Below are 24542 nucleotides of genomic sequence, written 5' to 3' on the forward strand. Positions count from 1 at the left end.
CTCCTTTAATGCTGTGTCAGCCACATCTGGAGGAATTCTGGGAGTTAATTTTTCATATTTGCACACAGAAGAAATGGATTCAAAACTTTTGATGCCACTTTTGATAAGTTATGCAAAGCAGCCACTTTCCTGCGACCTCACACCCAGGGGAGCCAGTTTCCTCCTAGAGCAGGGGTTCCCAACCTTTTTTGAGCCAAGGACCAGCAGAAGTATAAACAAAAAGCTCAGGGACCGGTTGACAATTTATGTCAATTTTAATAAACATTTTAGAAAAAAACTATGCATTTTAAAATGCAGGCTATCATCAGCGACGTTAGCTGATGTTGTGCCCTTTAAAACTTGCTTCTGCAAATGTAACTCACGTTTTTTCCTTTCGAAAAAATCCACTGGTTTGTCTTTGAGAGAAGGATGTTTTGTATTTAAGTATCTTTGAAGCTTGGATGGCTTCATTGCTTCGTTGGCGAGCGTTTCTCCACATAAAATACATAGTGGGTTTGGCGCCTCCAAATCGCCCGTTGCAACAAATCCGTATTTTATATACATAATGTCGTACTTGCGATTAAAGCTTTTGCTTTTCTTTTTGGTAGGATTTTCTACTTGTTCATCACTATTTCTTTTACTCGAACAACCAGTAAAGAAACGGCTCATGGAGGTTTGCTGAGGTCCGCTCATCTCTGCAGCAGACTGTACCTAACCTGCATACAGCACCTGTGCATGGCGCTGTTCAGTCCGGTTGGGTACCAGAACTTATTGTCCGCCAAGCCATGACAGGGCTGCCACTCAAAGAAACACATTTCGATTTATACAAGTTTTGGATGAAATTATATGACAAAAAAATGCAAAAATTGTTTTCTTAAATTTAGTATGAGGTTGCTTTAATTATGTGGCAAATGATAATAAACACGAGAAAGATGGGTACTTCAATGAAAAATAGATATTTTATTCAACTTTGCTGCTGTTCATACAAAAAGTAAATAAAAAACAACAATTTTTTTTCAAAGATTTTCACTTGAAATAAGTAGAAAAATCTGAGATTTTTTTGCTTGTAATGAGAAGATAAATCTTGTCCCACTGGCAGATTTTCCTACTTATTTCAAGTGAAAATTGACTTGAAACAGGTGAAAATTGTCAAATGAGTTATTTTTCTGGTGTTATTTTTCTGGTGATGACTCCAAATGTTGAAATAACAGTAATACCACATTCATTGATGAAATGACAAAAGGGATGGAAAGGAGGGATGGCAGTTTTACAGGGGGGATGATTTGGACCGTTTTTATTTCGGGGGGGGGATGATTCTGACCGTTTTTATTTCAGGGGGGGATGATTTGGACCGTTTTTATTTCAGGGGGGATGATTTGGACCGTTTTTATTTCAGGGGGGATGATTCTGACCGTTTTTATTTCAGGGGGGGGGATGATTCTGACCGTTTTTATTTCAGGGGGGGATGATTTGGACCGTTTTCATTTCAGGGGGGGATGATTTGGACCGTTTTTATTTCAGGGGGGGATGATTTGGACCGTTTTTATTTCAGGGGGGGGTGATTTGGACCGTTTTTATTTCAGGGGGGGGTGATTTGGACCGTTTTTATTTCAGGGGGGGATGATTCTGACCGTTTTTATTTCAGGGGGGGAGGATTTGGACCGTTTTTATTTCGGGGGGGGGGATGATTCTGACCGTTTTTATTTCAGGGGGGGGATGATTTGGACCGTTTTTATTTCGGGGGGGGGGTGATTTGGACCGTTTTTATTTCAGGGGGGGAGGATTTGGACCGTTTTTATTTCAGGGGGGATGCTGGCTTTAGTTTTTCTGAGGAGGAGACGAGCAGCAGCAGCAAGGAGGGTCCATGAAATCCTCATGAGAAGACTTGAGAAGATTTGGGGGAATCCAGGGCCCTCATTTATCAACCGTGCGTACGCACAGATCTGTGCGTAAAGCGTGCGTACGAGCATTCCCACGCAAAGTATGGTATTTATCAACATGTATTTGTGCGCAGAAACACGTGTAAATATACGCACAGCTCCGACCATGCGTACGCACAAAACCTAGTGGTAGAACAGTGAAACTACAAATAGAACCCATTAAAAGAGTGTCAAACTTTACATGTGAAGTTTGAGATCGCTGAACTGTGACTGAACGGGGAACATGTGCACATGTTCCCCGTTTCCTCCAATTAATAAAAATTCTCCATAAGTAATTCAGACATTTTGAATAATTGGTGTGACAAGCTATAAAAGACAGCTTTGGCAGGACGACCTGAAAAGAAAATACAAGTACCATGGCTTATCTTGCACTGTTGGAGGATTTAGAGACCGTGCGCTCTGCAAAAACACGCTCCGCGCAGAGAGCGCGTTTTCAAAGAGCGCACTGATCTGTTCAGTGAGAGACGGAGCGGCTTCTCAGCAGGTACCGCTTCCCCAAAAACATTCTGATGGATCTATGCTGTGATTTACAACTCCATCCCAGTCACATCCAGCTCCTGTCCACCCTGGAATGTTTGTCCACCGGAACATTTCAGAGAGAGATTGGAGACATATGCGGCATTTCGCAGCAGAATCATGCCGGCAGTGTTGTATGCAATAATTTCTCTGGCCATAATTTACACCCAGTTTCCATACACACATCACCAACAAGCCCAAATTAAACGAGGATTTCATGCCATCGCCGGATTCCCAAACATAATTGGAGCTATATTGCACCCAAATCGCCATAAAATCACCATCACACAATGAATTTAGTTACGTGAACATGAAAGGATTTCATTCAACCAATGCACAAATAATCTGCGATGCAACTATGTCTCTGTTGCCCGTTGTTGCCCGGTGGCCTGCAGGAACGCAACACTCATTTATTCTGCAGAACAGCTCTATTGGTGTTTGCACCTCTAAGCAGGAGCTTTTGACTCCAACCAAATCTTAATTTATGGATAATCTTCCAAGAAATATATCAAACATGGTCAACATAATTATTTTACAAGCCAAATATCACATACATAAATGCAAATGGAATAACAGCAAACCCTCCATTGTACAACTGAAAAATGAATGTAAACTGTACTTAGCGTCTCTTAAACCAGTGGTTCTCAACTCCGGTCCTCGGGACCCCCTGCCCTGCATGTCTTAGATGTTTCCCTGCTTCAGCACACCGTGATAAAAGTACCTGTGTCATCAACAGAGCTGTGCAGACCTTGCTGACAAGCTAAGTAGGACCTTTAATTAGAATCAGGTGTGTTGGTACAGGGAAACATCTAAAACATGCTGGACATGGGTGCCTCGAGGACCAGGGTTGAGAAACACTGAAAAAAACGATATTGCCAAAAGCTTATATGAAACGATGTCTTTGTTTCTTCATTTTTATTAATACACTTCCCATAGCTTGTCAGTAAATGTATCTTTTTTTTTTTTTGCTCTCAACCCCCCCCAAATGTTGGATATTTGTAGATTGATTATTTTGTTTCATTTGCCTTTTGTTGTAAACTCTACAGAATTTTGGTCAATAAAGTTTGTAAACCTCCAAACGGGAGCTGTTGTTGCTGCCATATATGGTCAATTGGAGGCGTTTCTGTATGCAAATGACGGTAACCGTGCACGAGCACGGCAGTTTAGAACAGGTGGGATTTATCATCACTGATGTGCGTACGACCAGCGTCCGCACGTTTGATAAATCCGGATTTTTTTGTACTTACACACATTCTAAATTTCACTCCTACGACAGAATTTAGGACCTTTTCTACGCACTGTTGATAAATGAGGCCCCAGGCTCGTTGGAGCTACAGCTCCATGATGATGACCAGGTCTACTTCAGATTGAACAGGGAGCAGTTTGACAGCCTGTTTTGGAGTGGGTCCTCAGCAGGATGACAACCACCTTCTCTCCTATTGGTCGCACCGAGATGCCCTCACAGCGCGATGAAATTAAAAAATGTTCAATTCAGACGCAGGCAGGTGAAACGCCCGTGGCAGGTGGCCTCTCGCGCGCCGCCAAGCTCCGTGGCGGCGCGCTTTGCGCCCTCTATGTGAAAGGGGCTGTTGGCCCCTGAAGGTTACATTTGGCCCCATAATGGCCCCTGTTTCAGAAAAATCCTAGAACCCCCAGTGCCAAGTTTTGTTACCCGCAACTGCGCTGACACGCAAAAAAAAGAAAAGCTGCTGAGACCCTGTCGTGCAGCGCTGCTCTCGGCAGAGATTGTATGAGGTGAAGTGAAGTGAGATGCCTCACTCCATCGGGAAAAAAACGTCTGGTGACAATTTTGATTATCGCTTTTTTGTCGACAACGTCGGCGAATCATTGCAGCCCTAATTATGATCGGAACACAAGCCATTCCACGGCCCGGTAGTAACGCCTCTACGGACCGGTACCGGTCCGGGGACCGGGGGTTGGGAATCACGGTCCTAGAGGAACAATGTGACTCTTTTTGATGTGTCATGTGACCCATAGATGCGGAAAAGTTGTCTCCATTGCAGTTTTCTAACATATTTCCCTCTTGAATCAGCAGAAATAAATACGGAAGAGTATTAGGGCCATGCAGGAGAAAAAATATTTGAGAGGGGAAGATTTTTTTTTATTGTGCACTTCGAGAAAAAAGTCGAAATGTCGAGAAAAAAGTCAAAATGTCGAGATTAATGTTGAAATACAATTTCAAGAATAAAGTCCAAATTTCGTGAATAAAGTCCAAATTTCGACCTTTTTTCTCAACATTTCAACTTTATTCATGAAATTTGGACTTTATTCTTGAAATTGTATTTCAAAATTATTCTTGACATTTTGACTTTTTTCTCGACATTTCGACTTTTTTCTCGAAGTGCATAATGAAAAAACAATCTTCCTCCTCTAAAATATTATTTTTATTTTTCTCCTGCCTGGCCTTAATACTCTTCCATAAATAAAACATCTTTTGTGAGTGTCAAAACCTTTTTGCCAACTATCATTGTGAAACCGATCTGTTTTCATTAGGGGTATTTTCTATTTGCAATTTCAAGTTACATTATTTTTAGAAAATAAGATAAAAACTAGACATGTCATTGAAGTCTAGAAGGATAATAATATGAAGATAAGATTATCATTCATTACTACAGCTCTGAAAAACTTTATTTAATATTTAATATTATTTAATATAAATATAGTTCAGCAGGAAGTGGTGATGTGTGATTGTAATGCTTGCATGTGCTGCATTCACTCCTGAGACGTCCCATCTCATCACAGCTCGGCTTGATGCGGCGGCAGCTATGAAAAATGCTCTCAATCTTTAAACACCTCAGGAAGTTAGAGGCCGGTCTGAAGCAACAGTGCTCATTTCTCTGTCACCCTCACCTGATTAGCTCCACGGTCTCCGAGTACATGGTGTACGGGGATTTGGCCTCCAACGGGTCTCGTTCCATGGCGTTCCCACATTCTATGAAAGAAAGGGCACCATCTGCGTAGTTCACCGCTTTGCCGAATTTGTCCATCTGCAGGCAGAAGGCGAGGGAGGAAGATGACAGACAGAAAGAGGGACAGAGATAGAAAAAAAAAGGCCGTGGAGACAGAGGGAGAGTACACATGAATAAGAGATGGAGTCAGCTACGTCTTAGCAGCACTGTGGCAGAAGCGCAGCCTTCTATTTGAATAATCTCACACTAAGACGCCAATCCCCAGATAAATCTGAGAGAATAACGCATAAACACAAGATAAATAACAAGTTAAATAAATCTCATTTCATTGTTTGGGGAGGATCCGATAATTATTTGGATATTGTATAATCTTGCAGACATCATCAGTCCTTGAATGCAATCTTCTCTTGGAGACAAATGGTGCAATAAATAACAAATTACACAGTACAGTCCTTGATACGAGATAGATTTTCATTCTACAGAGACTACCGCTGCACATATAATTACAGTTTAGACGCTGGATGTTAACATTGTCTGTGCTGAAAGAATAATTCTGATGGTCTTTAACAATCTGCGGCCCGTGCTGCCCTGCTAAAGGGCAGAGGGGCAGACGTGCACGTTTCACTGTTGCAACGTCTTACCAAAGCGTCGGCCTTGTGCTTCAGCCTCTTGGCTTCCTGCATGTAGAAGTCTGCACTGTGGACCCTGGACACATAAGAGTAAATAAAAACAACATCAAGAACAAGCGTGTGCTGACATGTTGCTGAACAGTTACTAACAAAGAGAAATATAATATCCAGCATAACGGCGTGATTTACATAATCAGTGGCCATAAGTAGCGGGCAGTGAGCCGCGCGCTGTTTCTTACATATGTATACACACCTCCGGCTATCGGTGTAACCTCAGCACAACAACAAAACATGTTTCATGAATAATGCACAGGCCTTTTGGGACAAATAGAAAAGAAAATGCATCATCTATTAAGGTTTCAACATAAAAGCACTCGTGCTGACATAGCTTTTTTTCAACACTCCACGTGCGCTTTGCTCGGAATGAAAGGAAATCGGTTTGTTAAGGTCAGAAAAACAGAATGCGTAAAAGATATTCGGTTCAAGTTTTGTTGCTATAACATATTATAGTACGTATAGCATATTCATCTAAGTGACAAGACCTGTGGTGGTGACAAAGCACATGAACAGAAGTTGCTTGTAGGTAAACACACACACACGCACGCACGCACGCACGCACGCACGCACGCACGCACGCACGCACGCACGCACACACACACACAGAGCCTACACCTCCTTCACAGCGTGAAATGTGGAGTTAAATTTATTAGAAAAGTCACGTATTCATGTGTTTTGCAATGTTTTGCTCTTTCTCTTTCTCAGGGCTTTGGAGAGAAGGAAAAGTAAGTTTAAGCTTTGCTTATATTAACTTTAAATACATTTCCGTCAGTAGTTCTGAGCACCCTTCCTGGCTGGTTATCTTTACATGTCACATAACGGTCCATATGTCAGGGTTTGACACTTCCTGTTTTATTTTGAAGCCCGTGTCTTTGTGTTTCAGTTCTGGTTTGAACTTCCTGTTTCCCATCGGCCCTGATTGTCTGCACCTGTGTCTCGTTATCCCTTCTGTATATCTGGACTTGTCTTATTGGACATTTACTCCGTTACATTTACTTGAGTAAGTTTTGGGAAATTTTGTACGTTTAGGAGTAGTTTTGAATCACTATACTTTGTACTTTTACTTGAGTAGATTTGTGAAGAAGAAACTGTTCCTCTTACTCCGCTACATTAGGCTACGTTGAGTTCGTTACTTTTCTTTTATCCCTTTTATCCGCGTACGCGTCAATCTCATGACATCACTGAGTGATTCTTTGGGAAAATGTTTGTTTTTGCATGTTTTGTCACATTTACACAGACTCAAACACACACAGAGTTTCTATGAGTTCATGTTTGTTCTAGTTCTGCCTGGTTAAAAAAGAAAAGTACAAAGGCTTGAAATTTTGTGCTACTTGTGCTTAATTTATTTTTTTATTGTTATTTTATTTATATTATTTATTAAAGTACTTGAATTTACTTTAAGATTATTTTAATTTAAGCTATTTTTAATTTTTTAATTTATTTTATTATTTTATTGATTTAATTTACCTGAAGATGATTATTTTGTACTTTTGTCTGTTTGAATGGTTGTGTTAAAAAAATAAATCAGACGTTACTCAACAGTTACTCAGTACTTGAGTAATTTTTCACCAAGTACTTTTTTACTTTTACTCAAGTAATTATTTGGATGACTACTTTTTACTTCTACTTGAGTCATATTATTCTGAAGTAACAGTACTTTTACTTGAGTACAACCTTTGGCTACTCTACCAGCTCTGGTACTGTTTCCTCCCTACGTGTTTCCCATGAGTTTGTAGTTTTTGATTCTTGTTCTTGGAGTTTTTGCCATCCTGCAAAGCAGCGCTTTTTGTTTGATTAAATAAATCTTTGCTTTTTTGGAACTCCTGCCTCCTGATCTCTCCTACATCTGGGTCCCACAACAACCATTTCACAACCCCACAGAGTGTGTGAGGCTCTTTGTCTCCGGGATTCCCGTCACACAACGATACCTCTGATGGTAAATATGCAGCATGTTGGATATTTACCATGTGAGACATATATGGTCCAAATGCTCTTCCAGCAGACTGTAGCTGGCTTTTAACAGCACTCGCAGCACAGGGAAGCCTGATGAAATGATCTGCAGAACAATCAAGGCTGACTGGGAGACTGGGACCACAACTGTTGTCATGGGTGTGTGTCCAGCTTTCGGTGAATCCCTTTAATTAACAGTTTAAGGTTTAGAAAGCACACGGTGGCATGTACTTGTACATACGTGTCACTGAAGGTCAGCCGTGTCCTGCGGGGTTCAGCAGGATCCATCAGGTGCTCCGACCACACCTCCGAGTCTGAATGATTGTTGGCATGGTAACCTTCTCCACAGGGTTTATCGGCGTGGGAATCCATCTCCTGTAGTGCAGAAAGTATTTAAACAATGTTTAAAAAAGTACAAATGTGTATTCTGACGTGTGGTCTTCAACAAACAGCTGATGAGCGTTACTGTGGACCTTGTGAGGTGAGCGGCGGCGTTGCTGTGCCACAGATGAGGGAGGACTGACAGAATAAGAGCAGGTTAAGAGTCACATCAACTCCCTCACTGACATGTGACTTATCCTTTCTCACACTCCATTTCAATTACTCCTCCGCCACCTTCACCTTTGTTCTCCTGAAAGGGTAATCTGTCTTGAGCGAGTCCCTACCCAGAGAGGGAGCATTAATCTGCCTGTAGCGGTGTGTGCCGGCCCGCGGTGAAGCACTCACATTGCCATTCCTCGCGTGAGACGAAGCTTTCCCTTCGCCTCTCCGGTGTCTGTGGGAGGAGGACGGGGCGGACGTGGAGGATGTGCAGCACGGCAGCCTGGCGGCAGCACCGCCCTCCTGGCCCAGGGAGGAACCGGCGTCGCAGGAGGCTTTACGGGGGGGCTCGTCGGAGAGGGGGGACAACAGAGGTGGAAGCAGCTTCTCCTCGTGACGCCGAGCCTGCTTTCTGTTGAGAGAGCTGTGCAACACACACACACACACACACGCAAAGATACAAACATGACAACACTGTTAGATAATTTGAAGAATTTGTTCAAGGATATCTTATTTAGTCTTTTGTGGATGTGAGATATAACTATTATTTTGGAGGCTGGAGGATGTGGAGCAGTCAGGAGCTTTGTGTTTGCATGGTGTTGTGACGTACAGTAGCTGCTCCTGAAAGTGCTCCCTCTCACTCCTGTGAGCTTCCTGCTGGGGGCCCGCGTGCTGTTCTTGTTTTTGTCCCCCCACCCCACCAACTGCCCCCTGTCCTGAGCAGACCGGCCTCCTGAGCCTCCACCCGCCTCTCTGGATCCATGTAGGGATCATGCTGTTGGGGGGTTCATCTGTCTTTCAAGATCTTTCCAAGTGCATCGATTCAAATGTCAAGAATAGATTCGATTCCGATTCTTAAGATTCAGAATCGATTATCACGGTTTGATTCGATCCAATTCGATTTGAATCTGATATTGATTTGGGTTAGTGTTATTAAAACAGTTTTTTTGAGCTGTTGCATGAATTATATGACTGTGTAGTTCTGCAACATATGGTATTATACTACTGGTATTATATTGAGATTCAACATCAAGTATTGCAACTAATGATGCTGTAAGGACCAATCACCTCCCAGAATGCTGATAGAACTGCTTTCAGAAACATTGTGGGTCAGAATTATCAAACAGATCCAGGGCAGCAAACAGAGGACGAATGAAATCGCTTTTAGTTTTTCCCACATTCTGTTTTATTTTTTTCCATTTTCGGTTTTAATTTTTACATTTTTGAGAATTAGGTTTTCAGCATTTTAAGCAAATGTCACCCCAAGACAGTATATAAAGTAATGAAATATAAATAATTTATGCAATGATAACTGAACACTTTAATGTTTTTATACGTTTAAACATATTCAAAAGCAAAAACATGGCACCAGTTATTCTCGTGTCCAACAAAACATTCTTTTTTTGGGTATAAACAACAAAATACCAAAAATTGTAATGTAATGATGAAAAAAAATCGATCTTTAGACATACAAATCAATTTTTAGGAATTAATATGAGAATCGATTTAGAATTGGCAAATCAATTTTTTTCAACACAGGCCTATAAGTGAATCAACATTTTGGTGTCAAAGACTGCACAGACATCTTGCAGAGCGAGGACTCTTGGGTTGGAGCTGAGCATAAGCTCTTGTGTCCTTGCGTACATGTTCACCAAATCCACAACAAGATGTTGGAGAAATGCTATTTGCAGTTATGGAGAGACGCTTTCCTTCTAAGATTGCTGTATTTCTCCCTTCACCGGTAGCGCATCCATGATTATTCCCTCAGCTGCCTCGTCGTGACTCATATTGTTTGTAACACAAGAGATAATATTTTTATGTTTTCCTCTCCCTGGAAACTCTGAGGGGTTTGATGCAGCTAGAAAGTTGCTGAGCTCACAGAACAAGGCCCCAGGCGCCAACATGAGAGATAATATACAAAATCGGGGAGACAAAGACTAATTAGCTGCTGCAGAAAGAGCGTGTGAGTGTGTGTGCGCCTTCGTGCCTGTGTGCCGCATAATTACAATGTGTTTGTGTGTACAGCTACGCTCCTTTGCTTGTATCTTCATGTGTGGATCACGGGGTGGTGGTGTGTCTGTGTGTGCACGCACGTGTGTGTGTGTGTCTGTGTGTGCACGCACGTGTGTTTGTGCTTCTTTAACAAGAAATTTCAAAATCAGAAGCAGGAGAAATTCACACTTGAGATTTCTCTCTAAAACTTTGCAGTGGCGGTTTAAGATGATATCTAGTTGTGATGTTAGTGTCGTCTTGTCAGCAGGTAAGTCACGGCCCACTGAGTCTAGGTTAATATAAAACCCTGGGTTTTAACTCAGCGTTGCACTGTGTTTTTCTTTAATTACATCCCATTTAACTGCTGGCTGGTACTCTCAAACTAACGTGCAGTGTAGTAAAATAGAAGAATCTCTGCTTTTGTCTGCAGACAGTAATTTAAGACAGTAATTTTAGACAGTAATTTCAGAGCAATAAACCAACAACCCACCGAAACAATTTCACAACTAAGAAAGGACAAATTGAATCTATTTACGGAGCTTAATTAAGCTTCTTTTCTGTCCAATTTTCAAATACTCAACAAAAAGGCTGCATCCTTTTTGCATGAATGAGTTTTAATAGCTCAGTAATAAAGTGTATATTAGTAATTAACTATCTTTTGTCAATATCCTGATTGATTAACCTTGCATCGGTAATACGTGTTCACCAGAAGTTGCTAACTGGGTCTGAGGAGTGTGCAGAAAGCCTGCAGGATGAGACACTCAAATAGTGTAACGGGTTCAGCTCCCGGTCACCCCCCCCCCCCCCCCCCCCCCTCTTCCTCTTTGATAATGCTGAGATGCTATGAAAACATTTCCTCTGTAGCTGTCGCACGGAGGCCCAGGTAGGGTGACAGTCTGCTCAGTCTGGTTTTATATAATCCACACGGAGAGTTCAAATCCACAGCTTGTCTTCCCCTCGTTGTGATGGGACTGAATTATCCTGATTATCTCCACTTGTCTCCAGGCCAATCACTTGATAATCTGATGCTTGATGGTGAGAGGTGGAAAGATGGAGGCTTCTTTCTGTTAATGCAAATTACTTTGATCCTCAGCCATGTTTCATTTCTTTTTAAATATTTTTGTGGCTACTTACTTTGAAAGTGGCTAGACAGGAAACACGTAGATTGAGGCGGTAAGACCAGTGTTGCCAATTTAGCGACTTTGTCGCTAGATTTAGCCACTTTTCAGACCCCTATAGCGACTTTTTTTTCAAAAAAGCGACTAGCGACAAATCTAGCGACTTTTTCTAGTGTTATTGGAGACTTATCTGGTGTTTTGGAGACAATGTTCAATTCGGCCTTTCGTCCGCTCTGCGCCGAGCGCACATAATTGAATGGGTAAAGCCGGATTTATGGTTCCGCGTTAAATCAACGCAGAGTGTGTGTGTGTGTGTGGAGGCCGAGGAACCTGTAAAACTACAATGAACCTGAATTAGGGCCAAACTAGTTATCATTTTCTTTGCCACTGACAGTTTTTTTCTTTTGTCTCTTTTTGTCCATTTAGATTGTTAATGTTGTCAAGTCAAAACCGTCTATACAAAAAAATGTTAAACATGTTATTGTTGTTGCAAATTATGTTCATGGTTTACTATGACTTGTTGTAGGCTCCTACAGGTAAGTGGAGTATTAAGTTATAAACGAAAACTAAACAAACCCCCCTAAAAAAAAAAACAACAAAAAACTATGAAAAAAAAAAAACCTAAGTATCTCTGCGAGAGTGTGTCTTTTGGGTCACTTTGCCAGTCCCAAGCCCGGATAGAGGGAGGAGGGTTGGTTGTAGAGGTAGCAATTTCACCCTACATAACAATCTTTTGATTAAATTTGCTGTTATAACATTTAACAATACAGGACAAAACTGATGTGTGTAATGTGGATCTAGACAAAGCATTAAAATCATTAAATGTTGTTAATGTTGAAATTATTTTTGTACATTTGTAGTTCTAAACATATTTAGGGTGTTTTTTACTCACTTTTGTCTCTCCCACGACGTTATTCCTCTCTCCTACAGCGTCCATTACAGTTATATGCAAATGGCCAATTATGCAAATTAGGTGATGCCGTCATTTAGCGACTTCTAGCGACTTTTGGGACAGCCAATAGCTACTTTCCTTACTGAGGAGTTCGCAACACTGGGTAAGACACTCAGTAAAGACCGACAGGCCACGATTCAAACCCACTGAGCTATCTAGGGCGCCTCGTTTCTTGACATTTAAAATCATAGTCGTTGTTTCTATAAGTTTAAAAACACTCTCACTCTGCCTTTAAGTATTTCTTGTGCTAATGAAAGTTAATAAGCTGAAAACACGTGAGCTTGAGGACCTGGTTTCAAGCTTCATCTTGCAGGACTCTTAGTTGAGACATTTTAGTCTCAATGCTACAGCTGAGCTTGTGAGAACAGGACTAACTACTCACTCTATTTGTTTTGAATTAATCAAACCTTGAAAAGGAGTATTAAACTAAGTATGAATGATTCATTGATGACACCGTGTTTGGCTGCATTCTGTTCCCTTTGATCATTTATTTATATGATGACAAAATCTGCTCTGCGTGATGTCTGAGGCTTTCAGGCCAGTAGTGTGTAGCTTTTGTCTTTTCTCTGAGATGATCTTGTAGGTACGAATACTTACTCTATGGAGCTGTTTTTGTGGTTGTGTATTGGAGAGATGCACGGCGGCAGGAGCAAACAGTCTTTGTCCAAACGTAGCTTTTTATTACATTTCACTGATGATTCTCTGTGATCCAACTGCTAAAATGGGAGACAGAAAATAGAGGTATCAAAGGGAGAAATGTGCACAGACTAACAGAATGGCTGAGGACTGACAAGGAAGAACGGGACATAATGAAGTCTACTAGAGATAATCTGATGCTGGTCGCTGAAGAGCCAGTGGGGGCAAATGAGGAGGGGACTACTGGTTTGATCTGGGCAGGAGGAAGCTACCTATTACCTTACTAACTGGTGAAGCTGGCCACTAGCATCTTCAGGTTGATATGCTGAAGCTGGTACCCAACTATAATGTGGAAGCTAGTAAAATGACTCGCTTTTTAATGTAGCTCCAGATTGTGTGATGCTCTACCTGCAGTTTGTGGACACTACAGGGTTAAATGGTATAGTATGGAAGAGTATTAGGGTCAGGCAGGACGAAAATAAAAATAATATTTTAGAGGAGGAAGATTTTTTTTCATTATGCACTTCGAGAAAAAAGTCGAAATGTCGAGATCAATGTTGAAGTAAAATTTAGAGAAAAAAGTCGAAATATTGAGAAAAAAGTCAAAATGTTGATAATAATGTTGAAATGTTGAGAAAAAAGGCAAAATTTCGACTTTATTCTTGAAATTGTATTTCAACAAAAATCTTGACATTTCAACTTTTTTCTCAACATTTCGACTTTTTTCTCGAAGTGCACAATAAAAAAAAATCTTCCCCTCTCAAATATTTTTTCTCCTGCATGGCCCTAATACTCTTCTGTAGGGTATAGAGATGTGTTTATCAATTATTATTGTGGAATACGTTGAGGATTTGTTTCTCAGATTCCACATAAATATCAGTAGAATACGCCCAAAGTGACTTTGAAATGATGGAAGTCGTTCACAGAGCAGCAGTGGATGTCATGGCAAACTAGGAGGAAGGAAGAAACGAAGAACAGAAAAATAGATAAACCATTTAGCATGTCGACTCAACAGTGAAATCAAAAATGTCTGTTGCGTTTAGCCGATGCTAATACAAACGGCTGATTTGCTTTCACAGTAGCGTGAGGATTACAGATGAGGAAGTGAAAACGGCTAGCCATTGGCGGATTCATCTGTCAATCAATTATGTTAGAAATAAATATATTGCTTGATATAAACTCTCCTGGCTCCAAAATGTTATTTTTTTTAAACCAGGCTGTAAATATGAGTGGCTTTTGCAGCCCGCCTTTAGGGGCCAGTCGAGGAACTGCAACGAATCTTAGTCCAGCATGAGTCTCACCCTGGAGGTAGGGTGGTTGCTGCTCGGCTACAAATGACAAAAGTTCCTCGTGTCACTTTAAAATATGACATCTCCTTTGTTTATTACTGCAGAACTTGTATTTTCAGTGATTTAGACAATATTTGACTCCTTTCAGAATTCATCACCCAGTCATGACTGAGGCTTGCTGAGGACTAAAGTGGATGATAGAACAGAAACTTTGTGTTTTTAAAGTATTTTGAACATGAAATATGTTAAAAATCTGCCTCCTTAAGGACACGGTGACATTTACTCTGAATAATGTCGTTGGGAAGCCGTATCTCCAGGGAGAAAGAACTCTGCCACGTCTAAGTTTACTTGCTTTTAGGTTTACTAGCAGTCATGTTTATGCAGCAGCCAGATCCTGCAGTAGCTCACCGTAAAAGTAAGTAGAAAACAATAAGAAGAGCAGCTACTCTAGCTAGCTTTGTTCAGGCCAGCGACCGAAGCCTAGATAGTTTAACAGGCTCGGCCTGGCCTGGTCATCGGTCGGGCTGCTGCCCCAGATCCAGGAGTTACCACTAAGGTTGGCTCCTTCTCGTTTGCCACCGCCGTCAGGTGTCACCAGTGCCAGCTTATCAAGGTCAAAACAGAACAGACTGTGTAATAGTCTTCATTTTCTCCCTCTAAACTGTACTATAGATGTGGAAAGAGAGGAGCATCCTGATGCACACCTTGTGTTTCCTCTTGCTCTTGCTGGTGTGTTTTTCCATGGGAACGACAATGTTAGCAGCCGCCGGCCTCCTGCTTTTACTTCCGGCCTCTGCTCGGTCTGCTCTTCCAGTCAGCCGGGGATTACTCTGCTCCTGCACCGGGGAGTTGTCCAGAACCCCGAGACTCTGGCAAATCTTCTCTCGATCCCTCGCCGCCGCTCTCTCCCGTTCCCCAAATCCAAATTTCTCCCTGTCCTCTCTCTCCATTTGCCTCTCCTTTTCTGCTAATCTGTCTTTGTCACCTTGCCTCTCTCTGTGCTGCACTAATCGCTCAGTTTCCTCTTCTTGTCTCTCCCCTTTCATCAGTTTCTGTCTTTCTCTCTCCGCCGCACCTCTTTCTCTTTCTCTCCCTTCGCTCTCATCCCTCTCCGTTATTCCTGGCCTAGATCGCTCCCCCACATCCTGGCCAGGTATCCTGCTGAGCAAATTTAGGTCAATTTTCACCCATAAACTCTGGACTTCATGGTAATCCCTCAAGGGGGAGAGAGGGACTCCCACGTTGGAGGGTGGGGACATGGACTCCATGTCCTTGATCTGGCCCCCTGACCCTCCAGGATCAGGGACAGAATTAGCAAAACTGCTTATGTTGCTGATGCTGGTGCTGCCGTTGCTGCCGCTGCTGCTGCTACCGTGACTGCTGCTACCGTTGGTGGTCACGCTGCTACCGTCTTTGAGCTGGAGCCCTGCCCCTCCGAAGGTTTCCAGGCTGCCCACGCTGCCCACGGAGCCCGGGCACGAGGGCAGAGACATGTGCATGTGCGTGCTGGACACCGCCTGCGTGTTGACGGCGGGCCGCGCGGTCTGAGCCGCCAGAGACGGGACTTTGACGGCTTCCTCGGCATCCGAGTGGCATTCTGACGATGAGGAGGAGGAATCTGTTTCGATGAATTCCCTGGACTTTGGTGTGATTTTGGTGTTGGGGCCTCTGTGTTTCTTCTTATCCTGGTGAGGTGTGTGTGAATAACATCCATAAAAATGAAAGAGTGAGAGAGAGGGGAGAATTTTCGTTAGCTCATAGTCATTCATATGCACATAAAAAAAAAAAAAAATCACACATACGGTAACCTGCATTTTCTTCACCTTCCCCAATTAAAATGCAGTGTTAACCCCCAACAAAAGTCTTTTTATATTTATCTTTTTATTTTAACCAGTTGCCAGCTCGTTCCACTAATCTGGGAAGTGAAATGAAACATGTCTGACTGACTCATTCTGAACGTCACTAATATTTAAGCCACACACACTGCAAAAACTCAAAATCTTACCAGAAATATTTGTCTTATTTCTAGTTAAAATGTCTAATTTTTAGTCAAAAAATCTCATTACACTTAAAACAAGAGTCATTACCAGAAAAATAACTTGTTATTTGACAATTTTCACCTGTTTCAAGTAAATTTTCACTTGAAATAAGTAGAAAAATCTGCCAGTGGGACAAAATTTATCTTCTCATTACAAGCAAAAAAATCTTGTTCCACTGGCAGATTTTTCTACTTATTTTAAGTGAAGATTTACTTGAAACAAGTGAAAATTTTATTGACTAAAAATGAGACATTTTAACTAGAAATAAGACAAATATTCTTGTTAAGATTTTGAGTTTTTGCAGTGCAGTTGAATCAACATTTCCTATTTTGAATGAGTTTTAGGCCCAGCTGAGCAGCCTTAAAGAAGACATCGTAGTTGTAATATTTTAGAGATCACTACTACAGGTGCATCCTCACTAATGGCAGCAGTGACACGTACGTCTGATTGTTGTGTTGCCAACATTCATTCAACAGCAGAGAGCAGTTTAGAAGAAAGATGAGGAACATCAAACAGACCGGTGTTTCACAAAGAAGGACAAGCAACGCACGGCCTGCTCTGCAGCAACAGAGTATTAACAACAACTAATAGTATGACTGAATGTTGGTTTCAGTGTCTTAGATATTATTTACTCACTTCTTTCTCTGTTTGTCATTGTTGCATAAGGGCTCTCTACAGAGATTTATAGAAGAAAAATGTATGTATCCCTCTTTGAATTATTAGTTTTCTGTGTTAAGTTGCCACGAAATGTGATCTGATCTTCATTTGAATCACAGTGATATGCACACAAAACATGCTTTATATTATCATGCTGCAGCTTTGAGACATTGCACACCTTTATCAGTAGATGATGGTTTTGCATTATCTTATAATATTATTTTTTAACATATTTACTTTCAGGTTATCTTATTTGTTGCCAAAGCTCATGTTGCTAATGTTTGGATACAACAGTGCACCAGTGCACATGAAAGTCCAAATAACCTGCGTGCATAAAAACAATCAGAAAGACCTGGGTAACTGTGAGAAGATCTTCCTGGGCTACATGTCTCTAAAGGGAGGCGGTTACCAACTTCCAGGAAGTGGGTGCCCAGTCAACATGACTGCAAAGGCACAACGCAGAATCCTCAGTGAGGTAAAGAAGAAAACACGTGTAACAGCTACAGGAGCTCACAAACATCGCGGTACATGATTCTACCATAGTAATGCACTGAACAGGCAGTGTGTGCTTGGGAGGATGCCACAACTGAAGATGCTGCTCTCCAGAACAAGAAACTAACAAAAAAAAAAAAAATACAAAGTCCACCTTGGCAGTGGGAAAGGGTTGTCTTAAAGCAGTATCTAAAGAGTAAAGTAGGGACCACTTACTCATCACTGGCGGGAAAAAGAATTCCCAAGTTTACATAAATATCTTGGAGGATAATGTGATAGGTGATGCTGCAGGACCTCAATCCTAATCAATGAATCCACCACAAAACAGATTCAGAAACTGGGAATCGGCCTTGTGACCTCACAGAGCTGGTGTGGAGCGACATCCTGCACGTGTGTGTGAGCTGAAGCAGGACGGGTAAAACTCTTCCTGAGCACGGTGCAGCTCTGACGGAGAGCTGCCTACTTGAATTCAACGCTGCCAAACAAGGTTTGACCGGGTATTAACTCCAGGTGCTGCATTGACGTCTCACTCCAGCCCTGTGAATGTGTAACACGTGTGTTCAGGTCATATTCCTACATTTATGTTTACAATATCAGCTTCAGCACTTTGTGTTTATAATTGAGACCTAAACGAATATCAGATCACAATCTGTAGAAACTAATGCAGAAGGTTCTTTCCACAGTGTTCACACATGTTCTTGTTACTGAGTAGATCATGTAAGAGATGGGTGGAAGTTCTGATGTTAGCTCTTTTCTAATTAAATTTGACCTAAATGATTGTGATTTAGTAAGAGGAGAGCTGATCAGTTACTCTCAGTTAAAATGTAAAGTCGGTACTATCTGCAGTTTTGACAACAGAGGCAGATCTGGTGGAGGAAAGTGAAGAAAAGCTCCCAGTACTCAGTATCAACGCTGCCATCTGCAGAATCCACCGTACAAATGTTTGGATGTGTTTTTAAACATAAACAGGTATTATGTAGATTAACAGAACTGGGTTTTTTTCTGTTTCTTTGACAAAATTACTCTTTTTTTCTTTGGAACGTCATCCTTCACAGCTGTGAAGGATGAATTACCCCCTTATGATCCAGGTCCTGGTCCAGGTTTCTTCCCTCCTAAAGGGGAGTTTTTCTTGCCACTGAAGGTTTTTCTCCCACTAGGAGTGTTTCTACCTGACATTGTTAATGTAATAATTGCTCGGGGGTTTATGTTCTGGGTCTCTGGAAACCACCTAGAGCCAACTTGTGTTGTAATAGATGCTCTATAAATAAAACTGAACTGAATAGATGCAGTCTCTGACCTGTCATTGCTTGTAGTTCCTGTTCATTTTGGTTAAATTGTTATTTTGGTTTACGTTGTCTGTTTTTAACTGTAAGCGCCTCTTGTCTGTGGAGCGTGTTGCTGCTGATTCTCGGCCAGGACTATCTTGAATATGAAATTTGTGATCTCAATGGGATGTTGATGGTTAAACCACGGCTACATGAACAGATAAATAAATAAAATACATGTAAACAGAGGAGGTTCTGCCCTGTTATAAGTAGTATACTCTTTGTAACTGTATGTATGTCCTGCAGGATATGAATAGCAGGGATTAAAGGTCCGACATGTCGGTTTCTGCTTCAAATACAACTTGTGTTAGGTGTTTGCTGGGCGTTGCAGCCGTTGTTTCAACGTTAGCGATAACTTTGGTTAACAAGTTGTTTTTCTCTGTGACAGATTTTCTTTCCAGAACTTTCTTCTCAAACCATCGTCATGAAGACGACGGCCTGCAACACTAATGATGCACATGCGTCCATCAAAAATCTAATCCTGTCCTATGATTCAAAAACAAACAAATAAAAATTTCTGCCAAGAACCGATGGAGGCTTTTTTTTCATCCAATGTTATTTCCTTTTTGCATTTCAGCCAAACTTCAGGTGTATTCAAAGACTTTCTGTGAAGTTACAGTTACAGTCTTTCCTTTATTAAAATGAAAGCAATCAATAATAGAACACACCACCTTGATAACTGTATCACAAGAGTCTTGGAGGAGTCATCAACAGTGAACATGTCACCGCACACACAATCTGTTACTCGTGCAGGGCTGGATGCTGAACTCCAGATGTTCATGAGTGATAGGAAGCTCCCCCAAGGTGCTGGAGTCATGCACTCCAGATGTCAAAACACACACATGCGCACACACACACACACACACACACACACACACACACCCCAAACCTAACCTGGTTAACAGGGGCAGCAGGGACGGGTGCAGGGCTGGGCTGCAGGGCTGCTGGTGGAGTGGCTGCGTTACTGTTGGAGGCTGTAGCACTGCGAGGCTCTTTCCTCGGGGCCGTCTTCATGCTGAGAGCTTTGCTGCGCGGCCTTGGGGGGTTGGGATGCTCCAGGGAAGGGGGGGGCAACAGGTCCTTCTCTCTAGCTGCAGGGCTAGTTGGAGGGAACGCAGAAAAAGAGGAAGCATCACGCACTGAAATAGATTCCCCCCTGAGCAAAGCAATGAAGCCAAAGCCAGCGATAATCAACACTGACAAACAGCGAACTATAATGTTTGCCTTGGATTGCTCCAGGGGGCGAATGTGTGTTCAGAGGAGAAAAAAACAGAACAACAAAATGATATATACAACAGTATGGGATAATTAAAAACAGCTTGCATTCATTCGGATGGGCTTGTTTGGAAGCTGGATGCTCATGAAGGAATAACGGAAACAAAGAAATGATTGTAGGAAAGACAAAAGGACAAGAAAAGGTTTCATCATTTTGTTCTGATTGGCCCAAAGTCATGGAGAGGATAAAGTTGGGCAGGGCTTCAACTAATCTCAATCTTTTACAACAGTCTTCAGGAGCTTTTGATCTTCGTCCCTTCAGGACTTATAACATGTGTCATTTTACTGAACTTCCAGTTTTAAGACAAACAACCATAAAAACAAAATTAAAAAAGGTTTGAAAATGATTTTTTAAGATGAAGCTTTATGTCTGGGTGGTTTAAGTAGCAGCGATTGGCAGGATAGTAAAGTTCCTACCTGTGACTGTAAGAGTGGCACTAAACCAACCAATCAGTGAATATGGAGGTGAGTTTGTGTCTTTGATAGGGGTGTAACGATACACTAATCTCACGATACGGTACGATACATGATATTGAGGTCATGATAACGATACGATATTATAGCAGTATTTTTTGAACAACCTTGAATGAGGAACATATTTCTGGAAAAAATTGTCTTTTATTTGAAAGACACAAAATACAAAACGATACTGTGTGTTTGACCTATTGTTACAGTTTGTAATGCTTTATAACTGTTTAAGTTTTAAAGAGAAAGCCAGGCCAACCATTTTCCACAAACTGAACTAAAAGTAAATGTCAGGTTTGCATTATGCATCTTCAGTTTCATACAAGTACAAATATTTAGCCACAAACTGAATAGTTTCTCTCATGTATGATTTGACTCTTTTCTTTTCCAGAAATGTAACAACTAAAATTAAATAAATAAATAAAAGTAAATAAATACATACAATTTTACATCATAAAAAAGATTGATTCATGCTCACCTTATAAGTGTAAGAGGAGATTTATTTTTGTTGAGAAGGTTATTTTGGTAATTCAGGGTTCATTATTTTATAAATATATTGTTTATATTGTGATGTAAATCAGGGACTATAATGACACTAGTCAGTTTATCTGTAGTGATTAGTCTGTTTTAGATTGGGCGGAGTGATACGCCACAGTACGGCACTAGGTGCTGTGTTGATGTTCTAAAATCCTACACTGTTGAGGGACATTAAAGTACACTGGAGCTCAGCAGAAGTTGTCTCCGTGTTTATCCTACTGACGACGCGAAAAAGGTTTAATTTAATAAGGTAAGGCTTAACTCTACACCAGCCGCAAATAAGTAAAGGTTCAGAGCTCAAAACGGGACCACAAAACGGTACTAGTTTCTTCTGAGTGGTCGGATGCACGTTTCTAGTCAACACAATAGATTAATATTAATAACCCAATATCGCGATACAGTTTGTCACCTCCACGACACGTTTCGTGACGTTTTTGTATCGCGAAATTTCGTGGCACGATATATTGTTACACCCCTAGTCTTTGAGTCCGTAAATGCGTAAACCCATTTTGTTGTTTTTCAGTAGGTCGATCTCAAACGAAAAATGTCTCCAGACTGCTGACTTTCAGTGTCGGTTTAAATCTTTCCTTATTCACAGTCTGAAAACCAACATCAGTCTAAGAATCTTTGATGTTTTCACGACTGTTGACTCATGGAGTGAACTAAAACTGTGCGGTTGTGGTGGCTGAGAAGGTCGGCGCTTATGATTCACATCATTTCCTTACTCATTTGACCATGAAGTGACCTGTTGTGTCCCGTGGATGAGGCTGTTCTGGAGGAGATATATCATCCTCATCAAATCCTAGTTATAGTGAAACCATTACTTTGATCTATGACGTGTGTGCAAAGCTCTCCCGTCAGCCATCAGGCCTGACAGCCATTTATCCCTGGAAAACGCTCTGACCCTTTATTCCCTGAATGGAGTGTTAAAACTGAGAGTTTGGCTTCATACCTTAACGTTTTGGCATTGTTTTTATTTCTGTAGTGATCATTTTGTATCATACACTTAAAGACCAGCCATCACCAGGTTAGTTTGTATACTTGAAAGACGTGTAGATCAAGGCCAAATACCATCTTTTACACGAACCCGCATAAATAGCTGTTAAGGTGCTATGAGCAGCCAAACCTACAGGGGGCAGTGTAACGAGAAGATAAAGTCATGCTAGCCAATCGGAATCCTGGAAAAAAACATCAACAAATGACACGAGTAACTTCCAGTTACTTCCAAGATGAACGAGAGTCTTTAGTTTGGAGTGACAGAGAAGTGGAGTTACTTTTATATGTGACTTTAGAATATAAAACAGGTAAAATACAAGAAAATATTGACCGTTGCCAAACAAATTGTAAACACAGGTCGCAGACATGACGCTGCACTGCAAAAACTCAAAATCTTACCAGGAATAATTGTCTTATTTCTAGTTAAAATGTCTAATTTTTAGTCAAAAAATCTCATTACACTTAAAACAAGAGTCATCACCAGAAAAATAACTTGTTATTTGACAATTTTCACCTAAATTTTCACTTTTTTCCAGTGATGAGTCTTGTTTTAAGTGTAATGAGATTTTTTTGACTAAAAATGAAACATTTTAACTAGAAATAAGACAAATATTCTCGTTAAGATTTTGAGTTTTTGCAGTGTGGTGACGTTTCTGTCGCGTAATGTGACGTTCTGAAGCCTAAATGTTAGTTTCCCTCCATTTACAAGCAAACTTGAAGACAGACTTTTTGCAAATCTCCACTCTGGCCGGAGTTTTCAGAAATGATGGTTTTTGGTGACTTTGAGCTTCGTTTTTGTGTAAACGAACGGCCAAAACGCATGAAAACGCCACCGTTTTTGCTACGTGTAAACGGGGCCCACGATTAATTCATTATTGAGCTAAGAATATAAATAAAAAAACTAAATAAGCAGGATTTGTCCTGAGCTCCAGCTTCTCTATCCAAACTGAAATACCAGTCAGCCCGTCCGTCTGCACCTGTGCTGGTTTGCTCTGCTCCACGTCTGGTTCTGATTATCCTCCACGCTGCTTGACCTCTCTGCTCGCCGGGGCTGCTTCTTCCCGGTGGTGATCCTCCTCGGGGCTGTGACCTCCTGCCCTGACAACAGGCTGGGCGACAGCCTCATCTTGGATCTCTGGCTCTCCCCCGAGGCCTTCTGGCTCAGCTTGGCTTTGGCTTTCTCTCTGCCTGGGCTGCGGAGAACAAAAACAGCTGGCTTTTTTTCTTTTAAGGTTGGAGATACAGTTCATCAGGTTGTTGTAATATTCTCTGCAGCACCTACCAGAAGTTAACCCGAGCATCCTTGTGCTCCACCACGGGTGCAGCGGGAACAGGCATGTTGTTGGATACGCAGGATTTGGTCTTGGCAGCTGTGGCCAGTCCTGACGTGTCGTTCCCAGGAGAGAAAGTCTGCGCGTCCTGGCTGATGGAGCCTGAGCGGGGAGCATTTGACCAGTGGTTTGTAATTAAAACCAAAACATCTTCAGCTTCAGCAAGTAGTTTCTCCACTAACCTGTGCCATGGTGTGCTGTGGGGGGGGCCAGGGGTTTGGTTTGAGCTTGGACCTTATTCAACCAGCTGTCCAACTGCCATTTGTTTGTCGAAGGGGGCTCGGGCTGGAGGAAAAAACACAAAACAAGAGTCTGCATCCATATTCTACAGAAGAGTATTAGGGCCAGGCAGGAGAAAAATAAAAATAATATTTTAGAGGAGGAAGATTTTTTTTTCATTATGCACATTTCAAGAAAAAAGTCGAAACGTCGAGAAAAAAGTTGAAATATTGAGATTAATGTTGAATTAAAATTTAGAGAAAAAAGCCGAAATGTTGAGAAACAATTGAAATGTTGAGAAAAAAGTTGAAATATTGAGATTAATGTTGAATTACAATTTCGAGAAAAAAGTCGAAACGTCGAGAAAAAAGTCAAAATATTGAGATTAATGTCAAAGTACAATTTCGAGAAAAAAGTCAAAACGTCGAGAAAAAAGTCAAAATATTGAGATTAATGTCAAAGTACAATTTCGAGAAAAAAGTCGAAATGTTGAGAAAAAAGGCAAGGTTTTATGAATAAAGTTGAAATGTTGAGAAAAAGGGCAAAATTTCGACTTTTTTCTCGAAATTTTATTTCAACATTATTCTCGACATTTCGACTTTTTTCTTGACATTTCGACTTTTTTCTCGAAATGCACAATAAAAAAAAAATCTTCCCCTCTCAAATATTTTTTCTCCT

The 24542-nt window shown here is 41.3% G+C and overlaps 1 protein-coding gene across 1 annotated transcript in view; it reads right to left on the reverse strand.

Annotated features, from left to right (window-relative positions):
- The window catches only part of aff2 (AF4/FMR2 family, member 2), a 242409-nt gene that overhangs the window by 13737 nt on the left and 204130 nt on the right, over positions 1-24542 (reverse strand). Inside the window, exons 12-21 of the mRNA XM_061725886.1 lie at positions 23828-23930; positions 23597-23747; positions 23292-23507; positions 19936-20140; positions 15233-16213; positions 13201-13316; positions 8728-8965; positions 8243-8376; positions 6007-6070; positions 5307-5443 (exon numbers count right to left, since the gene is read on the reverse strand). Of these exons, the coding sequence (XP_061581870.1) occupies positions 5307-5443; positions 6007-6070; positions 8243-8376; positions 8728-8965; positions 13201-13316; positions 15233-16213; positions 19936-20140; positions 23292-23507; positions 23597-23747; positions 23828-23930 (2345 nt within the window). The remainder of the gene's footprint in view (positions 1-5306; positions 5444-6006; positions 6071-8242; positions 8377-8727; positions 8966-13200; positions 13317-15232; positions 16214-19935; positions 20141-23291; positions 23508-23596; positions 23748-23827; positions 23931-24542) is intronic.

This window comes from Cololabis saira, chromosome 7, assembly GCF_033807715.1.
Source record: "Cololabis saira isolate AMF1-May2022 chromosome 7, fColSai1.1, whole genome shotgun sequence".
NCBI lineage: Eukaryota > Metazoa > Chordata > Actinopteri > Beloniformes > Belonidae > Cololabis > Cololabis saira.